The following is a 12,101-nucleotide window of genomic DNA, read 5'->3' as shown; positions in this document are numbered from 1 at the left end:
AATTGCATTGATTGACAGATGATATGTAAACTAAAATAAGCAAAATAATATGTCAGCATGATCACAATTTGGCAAAGCAAGGAATATTTCACACAATATGGACAAGATTTTCCATAGGTGGGGCAGGAGGAAATGGCACAAACTATCAGTCCATGTCTTAAGTGGTCTTAACATGGTTAACTGCTCCTGTTGGAGAAGAGTTTGGTCCAGAGGTATAAGAAGATTTTGGGGGATTTTCCATGTAGTTGTTACCCACACACTGGGCTTCTGTGACAAGGAAAAATAAATGTGGAAGCCCATACTTAATTTCCTATAATCAACTTAGAATCTCCAGTTCACAACTCTTAAGATCTTATTTATAGAGCTTTGATGTGATTCTATTGAATTTTTTAATATAATACTGATTGGAATAGAGTAAGGGTCCAAAGGGTTCTTACACTATTTATGTTCTTTGACCATATATTAATTGAGGAATGAGTTATATTCTTATAAATGACTCAGTTCTCTACATATTTTAGAAATGAGACCTTTAGGAAACCTCATGTGCAAAAATGTTTGTGGCAGCCTTTTGTAGTGATAAGGAACTGGAAACTGAATGTATGCCCATCAATTGGAGAATGACTGAATAAGTTATGATATATGAATAGTATGGAATATTGTTCTATAAGAAATGACCAGCAGGATGTTCAGAGAGGTTTGGAGAGGCCTACTTGAACTGATACTAAGTGAAATGAACAGAACCAGGAGATCATTATACATGGCAACAACAAGACTATATGATGATCAATTCTGATGGATTGTCTCTTCAGCAATGAGATGATTCAAACCAGTTCACCAGTTCCAATGATCTTGTGTTGGAGAGGGTTATCTGCACCTAGAGAGAAGACTGTGGGAATTGAGGATGGTTCACAGCATAGCATTTTCTCTCTTTTTGTTGTTGTTTGTTTGCATTTTATTTTCTTTCTTTTTTTTTTTTTTTCCGGTTTGATCTGATTTTTCTTGTGCAGCAAGATAATTGCATAAATATGTATGCATATACTGAATTTAACATATATTTGACTATTTGCCATCTAGGGGAGGAGAAGGGACAATTTGAATGCAAGGGTTAATGTTGAAGAATTATCCATGCATATGTTTTGAAAAATAAAAAGCTTTAAAAAAAAAAAAAAAGAAACCTTTATCAGAAACTTTGACAGTAAACAATTGTTTCCCAGCTTTCTGCTTCCCTTCTAACAATCTTGGTTGCATTGGTTTTATTTGTTTATTTATTTATTAAATTTAACTATGAATAATATTTCAGATGTCCTTCCCCACACTCATTTTTATTTGACTTTTGCTTTCACACTTGACTCCTATGTACATTTAGAAAGAAGTCTCTTCTTGTATTTCTGTTGTCTGGGATATTAAGAGAAGTAAATAATAACTTCAAATGTGGTTTTCTTTCTAAAATGTTTTGAATGTCTGTCTCTACATCAAATGGCATCTTTTTTCATTTATGTTTAGACTCAGTTTTTCAGAATAGGTCAACCTGGAATGTACCATGAGCTCCAGTGTGCTTTGGAATATATTATTCCTTTCCCTTCTTTATTTTCTAGAAAATTCAGAATCATCCTATTTTATTTTAATTTCCTTTCCTTTATAATTGAAGGTCTTTTTCCTGGTTGTATCAGAATTTATTATTTCTCAGTGTAGTATTGCTTGTTTGTTTATTTGTTTTAACGTGCTGATGATTTGTTTATATTTATTTTGTATCCTGCAACTTTAACAAAGTTGTTTTAGTTTTTTAGTTAACTCTCTAGATTTCTCTAAACCATTGGGTCATATGCAAAAAAAAATAAAAAATAAAATAAAAAAAAATTCTTTTTCTTTGTCTTTATTTTTCCCTTCAATTTTTTTCCTATTTTTTTTGCCTTAAGTAACATTTCCATTACAATTTGAACAGTAATGATAATAATGGAGATTCATTCTTCAGTGAAACCTGATTTTATTAGAAAGATTTTTAACTAATCCCCATTGTTCTTGGTTTTAGATTACATATCAAAAACTTTCTTTATTCCTATGTTTTTAGTGAAGTAGGTGTTATTATTTGTGTCAAAGCTTTTTCTCCTTTCTGTATGGAATTGTTAAATTTAAGCATTGTGCCTTAGAATATGTAGTCTCAGGCTTTTTTTGGAAATTTTTGAAATGGATTCTTTTGATTGCCAATTGGTTTTCTGTGTTCAAATATTCTGAGCATTATGATGTTCAGGTTTTTTTTTATTTGTTTTATTCTTAGAAACCTACAATCCCTAAGTTATTGCTGTATATGCTTTCTTTTAGCTCTAATGCTTTTTCTTTTTCCAGATTATTGTTCACTTCTGTATGTTTGTATTCCCAATCAGATCCTCTCTTTTGTTCCTTTGAGACTTGTCACCATGGATTTTAGTGTTTCTAAACTGCCACTTATTTTTGGTGTAAAGGCCATAAACTCTGCTCTCATGTTCTTATTTATTTTCAACCATTCAGGAATAGTATTCTGTGTGGTCTGCTTGCTTCAAAATCCACTCAGTCCTATTCATCAGGCATTGAAGTATTTTCCTTTTTCTTATTTATTAGATCTGGAGGCCATATTTTTTCCTATTGTCATTGCCTTTCCTTTTGGTGTGTCTGCTCATGCTTTGAGTACTGAGATCTTTTGAATATTTTGCCTCCCAAGATCTTTGGTGATTTCAGTCCTTTCCCTTATTGTCCCAAGTTGCTCAATTTCTGACTTTCTCCCCTCTGATGATGCTCACAGTTTACCACTCTAGATCTTTGATTCAGGTGACTTCTAAGGGAAAAAGAACAGATCTTAGCTGGATGCTAAATTCTTTCTTTCAGGTTTAATAAAGTGCTACATAACCCAACATACATGTTCTTCCACTTCACTGCTATTGCAGATTAAGCAAATTTCTTCATTTTGGAGTTTGGATTTCCAAAGCACTGGAAGGTTGGAGGGCCAGGATGAAGAGCTGAATTCTATAGTAAAGGCTATTGGTTGGCTTGTTTAGTCTTGTTGCTGGGAACTTTAATAGGTGGTGAATATTAATTGAGTGCTTATTACAAGTTAGGAAATATTGATTTTATTTACTAATCTTTCATCAGGCTAATTGTATTTTCCTTTCTTTTTTTTTTTTTTTTTTTTTTTTTTTTTGGAGGCTGGGGTTAAGTGACTTGCCCAGGGTCACACAGCTAGGAAGTGTCAAGTGTCTGAGACCAGATTTGAACTTGGGTCCTCCTGAATTCAAGGCTGGTGCTCTATCCACTGCGCCACCTAGCTGCCCCAAGGCTAATTGTATTTTAAAATTTTAAATGTTACAAAAATTGGTAATCCTTATGCAATACATGTGATGATCCATATTTAATTGGAACTTCATAGAAAATTGTTCTTTCCTAATTTGTAAATAAATAAGCTTCTTGCATAAGAATATAAAGACATGCTTTATAATACAGTACTTTAAAGTTTATGTTCATAAGCTGTTAGTGCTAGAAGAGATATCAGAAGTCACCTTTTCCAACTACCCTGGTAAGCCAAGCTCTTTACCTCTGACTCCCCTTTACCTGCCTGCTCTACCTTATAATGATATTCTTATCTTTAGTCCACATCACCATTTGCCTGTTGGACATTTTAAACTAGACAGTCTGCAGACATCTCAAACTCAACATGTCCAAAACAGATATCATTTGTCCTATATGCTCCCCTTTCTTATCTTCTGTAATTCTTCCCAAAGCCCCACATCCTTCTGACCTTTTTTTTTTTTTTTCCTTCTGATCTTCTAAGTGTATAATTTTGGGGGGCAGCTAGGTGGCACAGTGGATAGAGCACCAGCCCTGAATTCAGGAGGTCCCGAGTTCAAATGTGGTCTCAGACACTTAATACTTCCTAGCTGTGTGACCCTGGGCAAGTCACTTAACCCCAGCCTCAGAGGGGGAAAAAGTGTATAATTTTGGCATTATTTTAACTTCTCCTTTCTTCCTTACCTCATATATACAGTCAATTAACAAAAGTCTTGATGTTTCTGCCTCTAATATCTTTTAGTTCTGTGTGCATCTACTCATGCAGCTATCACTTTAATTAAAGCCCTTTCACCTCTCACATGCATTATTCTAGTAGCTTCCTAATTGATTTTCCTACTCCAAATCTCTCACCATTTCAGTCCACCTTCCACACTTCTGCTAAAATGATTTTCCTTAAGTACCATTCTGACCATATTACTCCTCTAATCAGAAAACTCCAATAGCTTTGTTACTTCTAGGATCAAATATAATTTCCATTTAGTTCTTAAAACCTTTAAGAACCTCCCTTCCTATATTATATGTTTTTTTCTTCTTGATTTAAATATAAACTTTTCTTGTGTAGGGATTGTTTCATTTTGTGTCTAGGTCCTCAGGGCCTAGCTTTTATTAAATGATTGTTGATTGATTTATTATCCTGGATTTGATTTGATTTTTTTGGCTCAGACCTCTGGTATCATCAATATGGGGAACTTTCAATGTGGAAACTACTTTCACTGATGAAAATTGGCATCTGTGTTGTAGCTGTCTGGGAGCACCAAGTGGTTAAGTTGGATTGTTCCACAGATAGTATACAGAAGAGGCAGGCCTTGCACTTGGGTTTTCTAGCTCTGTGACACACCTCTTTCTTACTTTTCTTCCATAATAAAGATGTTTTCATTTGATAAAATAATATGTATTGATTTTAATGATAGTTATTGAATTTCTAATGAGAGGAGGGCAAATAGAGTAAAATTGGACATTGATTTTCACAATATCTTTACAAGCATATTCTTTTATATTCTTTTAGTTAGCATTAGTGAATCATTGACTCATATCACAAGATAAGAGTCTTGTGCTAAATGCCTTTTTTCTGCTATTCATCTCCCAAATACAAAAATGGAGGTTTAGAAACAAGGTAAAAAGCAGTTAGATAGAAATATAAATTCAGAGACTTTGAGGGGTAGGGTCATGTAGTCCAATTCATCAGTTATGGAGGAGGCTTTGCCCAGGGTCACACAGGTTTGGGTGTTACAGCAGGGATTTGAAGACAGGTTTTTTTTCTTCTAAATCCAGCACTCTTTCTGCAATACCACAGTGCCTCCTCAGATTTGCCTAGGGCCATCCAGGAGATATTTTTGCTTTACTCCAGCTTCTCCTAGTCCAACTTAGAAAAATGACATTTTATTGAATTTCTTAAGATTTTCATAGAAAATTCTTAGGCATTTGTTGTAAGGAAATTATCATAGGTTCTTCTTTTTACTCCTCACTAACAATGTGTAATACTTTTCTTGTTTTATTTTCTGTGTTATAGCTCTCTTTTACGTTATGGTGGCAACCTATCCCTCCAAAGTGCCATGAGTGTCCGGTTCAATAGCAATGGGACCCAGCTGCTGGCCCTTCGCCGCCGCCTGCCACCCGTTTTATATGATATCCATTCCCGCCTACCTGTGTTCCAGTTTGACAACCAGGGCTACTTCAACTCATGCACCATGAAAAGCTGCTGTTTTGCAGGAGACCGTGACCAGGTAAAGAAAGTGCATTCTGTTTCATTAGTTCTATCCTGTTTATTGATCCTTGGTCCTTTTAGCATCCTGTTTGATCCTAATAATTAGGCCACTTTTGAAAGAAGCTGTACAAAAGTGTGCTTCAGGAATAATAGGTACTACCATTGCCCTACATCACTGTGGATTAATGAGTAAAGTATATGTTAGTATAAGTGAAAAACAGGGTTTTTCTGTCAGGTTTTTTAAATGATTCTGAGATCATGCCGTTTCAATGAAGATGGGAAAGGTTTTTTTTTTAATAGCCTATCAATGAGAAGGCTCTTTTTCCCTCCACTTAATAATATCTTTTTTTTCCTCAATTATATGTAAAGATGGTTTTTAACATTCACTTTTATAAGATTTTGCTTTCCAAATCTTCTCCCTCTTTCTCTTTCCTTTCTCCCTGAGACTTCAAGCAATCTGATGTAGGCTATGCATGTAGTATCAATGAGAATTTTCTTAACCAGCTAGAAAATGTAACAATAAAACACCCCAACTGCATTCCAAGAAACAAAACTGTGAATACTTTTCTGTCAGAGTAAATTAGAAACTGATTCTTCTCTTTTGTGCCAAGTGGGGAGTGGAGGACCCCAGGCTATGAACATTCACATTTTGCATTCACATTCTTGTGAAGAATTTTAACACAACTTTGAGCTGCCTGTTGGTTAAAAATGTATAGACTATTATTGCATTTTTCTAGCCCTTTATGACTGTAGATCATGAAACACTATAGCCTCACAAAATTATAGATAGTTAAAAGCAGTGGAAAGACAAAGTATATAGGTTGTAGTTTATCACTAACAATGATGTGCATACATACAAGAATTGGTCTAAAACTTTACACTAAGGAAATGTTTGATCACAAATGGAGGTGTTATTGATCATGTATTGTATAACAAGATACATAGCTTAGATGCTGCCCTGTTACTTTACAGAATGTTAAAAGACTTAGAAGATTCCTCACAAGTAAAGAAATTATGGAAGGGCATGGCTATAATGACAGGAACACCTAGATCGCTTGTAATATATACTACTAAAATATTCATGTTGCTTAGATTGAGGTCCCATTAAAATGTATTTTATTGCCAGTCCTTGTACTGGCCTTTTACACTTCACAAATTAATAATCCATTACCTAAAAATTAAATCAATGTGGAGAAACTAAAACCAGGACACAAAGTATAAAATCAGCAAAGCCTACTTGAACCTACTTCACGTCATCTCAACATTTAGAAAAGTTTTTTGAGGGATCATCTGAGATTATCTCGACTAATCAGACATGAGAAAAGTGACTTTCCAACATCACAAAACTAGGTAGTGGCAGAATGAAGATCAGAACTCAGGACTTCTGACTCCATTTTAGATTCTTGACAATCTGTGACAACCTCCTTTTTTATTGTTTTTTTAGTATATCCTTATATGCTTCAGTTTTTTTCAGTTTGTTAAGGGAGTAGGAGAGAATATTTTGCTACAGAATAGTTTTATCCCATGAAGCATTACAAATAGTGATATCTCATCTATAGTCTCAGGATTGAGAATTCTTTAGAGTTCTTTAATTATTCCAGGTTTAATAGCTTCCACCTTTAGAACATGTTATGTAAGCAAACTACTAATAACATTCTGGCTCTATTAGCTAGTAACACTGAGCTCCAATAGCACTTCCAAGTAGTTACAAAAATATATTAATCTTTAAAAGTATACATGCTTATGTGTGTTAGGCTACTTTGTCTATGCTATATCAAGTATAATTTTTTCTCTTTAAGTTTTTTAAAAATTGTATTTTTATTGATATATTTCATTTTAAAATTCCATTTTCCATGGTATCCTCTTCTCTACTTTCCTGAGAATCATCCTCTATAATAATTTTTTAAAGGAAAAAAATTCAACAAAAATAACCAAAATAAAAAAAATTAAGTGTATCATAGCTATAGCTTTCTACTTCTTCATGGGAGTTGGGGGATTGGGGAAAAATTTGTAGTTATATTGTTGTGGTCATTGTATATATAATTTTCTGGTTCTGCTTACTTCAACTGATAAACTGATGTATCTTTCCCTTTATTCATCTTGTTCTTCCTTTCTTAGAGTATAGAGTTTTTGTTCTGAACTTCTGTAGGTCATTATATAACCCCCCTATTCCCCATCCCCCACTACCCTATTTCTTATTTCCATGCCCCTCAACTTTTCCTATCCCAGAATTCTAACCAAACACCATCTCATAAACATGCCTGTGTTTCCCCCTTCCTCACTTGATCCTTCCATCCCCACTACCTATTATCCTGTTTGTTCTGCCCTTGGTAGCCAAACTCCCTAAAAAAAAAAGCCATTTACATTAAATGCCTCTACATTTATCTTTTCTAAAACTCCTTCAATCCATTTTGCAGCTTCATCATTCCACCTTGAATCTTGTTCTTTCCAAAATTACCAGTGATCCTCCATTGCCAAATCCACTGACCGTTTTTCAATCCTCATTTCCCTTAACCTTTGTGCAGCCTTTGATGCTGTTGATCCCTACCTCCCTTATTTTGAAATATTCTCTTCTTTCTAGGTTTCTCTCTTCTGACTGTCCTGCATCTCTAACCAATCCTTCTCTGTCTCCTTTGCTGAATTCTGTAAACCTCTAAACCTCAAACTTTTTAAATAGGGGGCCAGTTCACTGTCCCTCAGACTGTTGGAGGACCAGACTATAGTAAAAACAAAAAACGCATACTCTGTCTCTGCCCCTCAGCCCATTTGCCATAACCCTGAGGGCCACATAAACTTCTTCAGCAGGCCACATCTGGCCCATGGGCGGTAGTTTGAGAATCCCTGCTCTAAACCATAGGTGTCCCTCAGGGGTCTGTCCTGGGCTCTTTTCTCTCTATATACTACTTAATTTCATTAGCTTCCATGGGTTTAATTATCATTGCTAAATTAATGATTCACAGAGCTACTGATTTTTCCCTGCCAACCTCCAGTCAGTATGTCCAAAACAAAACTCATTATATTTTCCCCTAAACTCTCTTTCCTGTTAACTTCCCTGTTATTCTTAAGGACATTACCATCTGTCCAGTTTCTCTCAGGCTTTAATTCACATATTTTTTTACTCAGTTGACTATTTTTAACCTAGAATTTTAATTTTGTTTATGCAAAAGTTTTTTAATTTCTTATAATCATCTATCACTTGCATTGTTAGGAATTTGTCCCTCCATCCATTGCTGCAAAAAATAGACGATTAATTTTTTCATGGTATTATTATTGAGATTATGCATTCATTTTTATTTATTGTGCTATATGATTTAAAATACTGGTCTAAGCCTAATTTCTACCACACCCATCAATTCTTGCCAAATGTGGAGTTATTTGCTAAGTAATTTGCTTTTTGTAGTTTATTATCAGATATGAAGTTATATGAGTTCAGTTATTTCTGATTTTTTTTTTGGTCTAGTTTTTTCTACTGATCCACTTTTCTATTTTTAATCAGTACTAAATTGTACAGATAATTATTGCTTATAATATGGTTTGAAATCTGGAAGTATTATTTCCCCTGCATTAGGAGAAGAGAAAAAAATAATCATTTATATAGCATCTTTGTGCTAGGTATTGTGCTGAGCACTTTTTACACATAATTACTTATTTGATCCTCCCAATAACTCTTGAGTATAATGATTAGCCCCATTTTACAGATGAGGAAACTGAGGAAGACCGAGGTTAAATGCCTTGCCCAGAATTACACAGCTAAGCAAATGTCTGAGACTATATTGAACTCTAATCTTCCTCATTCCAGACCCAGAGCTAAATGTGCTATGCCACCAGCTATATCAGTATTGCCTTTTAAATTGTTCGCTTGATATTCTAAATCCTTTGTATCTCCAAATGTATTTAATTATTGTTCCATCTAGCTTTGTAAAGCATCTTTTTGGTAGTTTGATTGGCATAGTACTAAAACTGAAAATTAACTTTAATATTTTTCATTTTTATTACAATGACTCTGCCCAGTCACAAGCATGAAATATTCTTCTAGTTATTTAAGTTCTTTTTTTTTAAAGAAAATTATTTAATTGTACCTATGCAGATACTGAATATGCATTCATAGAAATAAACAAAAAGAATAAATTTCTTCAAATAAGCCAAAGAATTGACAAGCTATAATGGAAGAAAAGAATCCATGAAAATAGGGTTGTATTGTCATTGTAGTTGGGGACATTGACTTAAAAGTGAATAAAGAATATAATGCTAGAGAAAAATATATATGAAAAGACACACTTAACTTTCACAATTTCATATGTGAGACTTAATAGTCCAATACAATAAAAAAGTGACAAAATAGGTAAGAAATTAATACTTCACAGTGTTGTTTACAAGAAATACAGCTAAAAAGCAAAGAGATACACAAAATCAAAATGAAAGGCTGTAGCAAAATTTACTATGCATCAGATAAAACCGGGAAATCTGAAGTTGTAATCATTCTAATAAGCAAAACTATCATTACAGATAAATAGGGAAATTGCCTTATGCCTAAAAGAACCACAAATATTAAATATTAAATGTTTTGAACACACATGTACCAAATTACTTAACATTTAACTATATTAAGGAAAAAATTAACTTTCAGTTTTGGGACTACAAATAAAATTCTCAAATTTAACTGCAAACAATAATGACACAGTCATAAAAACAATTGGTGAAAGAATGATAATGAAACGACAGTATACTAGAAACAGCTAAAATACTCATCTCAGGAAAAATTATATTCTTAAAAATATAATAACAAAATAAAATTATTAGTAAACTGGATATGCAGTTGCAAGAATTAGAAAGCAAAAGTGAAAATTAGGGGGAAATAAATAAATTGTAACTTTAAAAGGGTACAAAATGTTTTTTTTTTTTTTTTTTTTTTTTGAGGCTGGGGTTAAGTGACTTCCCCAGGGTCACACAGCTAGGAAGTGTTAAGTGTCTGAGACCAGATTTGAACTCGGGTCCTCCTGAATTCAGGGCTGGTGCTCTATCCACTGCACCTCCTAGCTGCCCCGTACAAAATGATTTTTAAAAAATTCTAATGTAAAAATATGAAAAGCTGGCACTATTCTTTTTTAATTAGATGGTTAATAAAGAAGAGAGGAAAATAAAATGAACAGAATAAAAATGAACAAAGTAAAATCAGAACAGAAAAGCAATAAAAAGAATTCTTAGAACCTACTCTAAAGGAAATCATGACCAAAGTTATTTTAAGAGACAGTTATAACCCTAGCAATTTATACTGGAAAAACAACAGAGAATTATTAATCAATATCATCAATGATTCTTGATTCAAAATTTTTGAATGAAATCCTGACAAAAAAATGGCAGAAATTTGTCTCCAAAATGATTCACTGTTATCAAGTTGGATGATATTCAACATTAAGAAGCAGTTAATATTATTAATCATATTAAAAATAAAAATAGATTTTTCAATCTCCATAGTTCTTTTTTCTGGATGCAGATGGTGTTTTCCATACAAAAGCTATTGGGATTGCCTTGGATCACTGAACCACTGAGAAGAACTAAGTCTTTCATGGTTGATCATTGCACATTTTTGCTGTTATTGTATACAACATACTCTTGGTTCTGCTTATTGTACTTAGCATCAGTTTATATAACTCTTTCTAGGACTTTTCTAAAAATCATCTTGTTCAGCATTTTTATAGAATATTAAGATTCCATTACCTTCATATACCACAACTTGTTTAGCCATTTCCTAATTGATAGGCATCTACTCATTTTCCAATTATTTGCTACCTCAAAAAGAGCTGCTACATTTTTGCACATGTGGCTCCTTTCCCTCCTTTATGATTTCCTTGGGATACAAACCCAGTAGAGAACACTTCTGGGTATATGCACAGTTTGATAGCCCTTTGAGCATAGTTCCAAATTGCTCTCAAGAATGGTTGGATCATGTCACAATTCCACCAACAATGCATCAGTGTCCCAGTTTTCCCACATCTCCTCCAGCATTTATCATTATCTTAGCCAATTTGAAAGGTGTGAGGCGAATGGTACCTCAGGAAAACAAAAACATAATTACATCAGTAGATGTGGAATAAGACTTTGACAAAGTGTATATCATTTATACTATTTTTAAAAAGCCTTTCAAGTATAGTTACAGGACTTTTTTAATATGATAGAAAATATCTAATGCAAAAAGTGAGCATTAAATTCAGTGAGATATACTAGACACTTTCCCAGTTTTACAGGAATAAGACAGGTTCCCTGTTTCTATCTGATATTGTTGCTATCTTGGTAGCAATAAAATGAAAAGGAAATTAAAGATATAAAGCTAATCAAAGAAGAGATAAAAACTGTTTTCCTAGAAAATTCCATGGAATCAGCTAGGAAACTAGTTGAGACAATAAATATCACCTTCTACTTGGCTATCAGAGGATAATTTCTGTGTGTATGTCTCTCTTTTTTTGCAGTTGGGGTTGTGAGTTGCCCAAAGTCATACTGCTAGTAAGTGTTAAGTACCTGATGCCAGATTTGAACTGGGGTCCTCCTAACTCATCTTGCTACCTCAGGATAATTTTTCTAA

At 33.7% G+C, this 12,101-nt stretch overlaps 1 protein-coding gene across 2 annotated transcripts in view; it reads left to right on the top strand.

The window, feature by feature from the left end:
* Window positions 1-12,101, top strand: part of DCAF5 (DDB1 and CUL4 associated factor 5) — a 141,827-nt gene that overhangs the window by 83,483 nt on the left and 46,243 nt on the right. For both annotated transcript variants that reach the window (XM_074290471.1, XM_074290472.1), the window contains one exon: window positions 5,327-5,540. In XM_074290471.1, coding sequence (XP_074146572.1) covers window positions 5,327-5,540 — 214 coding nt within the window. The remainder of the gene's footprint in view (window positions 1-5,326; window positions 5,541-12,101) is intronic.

This window comes from Sminthopsis crassicaudata, chromosome 2 (genome assembly GCF_048593235.1).
Source record: "Sminthopsis crassicaudata isolate SCR6 chromosome 2, ASM4859323v1, whole genome shotgun sequence".
Taxonomy (NCBI): Eukaryota; Metazoa; Chordata; class Mammalia; order Dasyuromorphia; family Dasyuridae; genus Sminthopsis; species Sminthopsis crassicaudata.
This window is presented reverse-complemented; position numbering and strand designations above follow the sequence as displayed.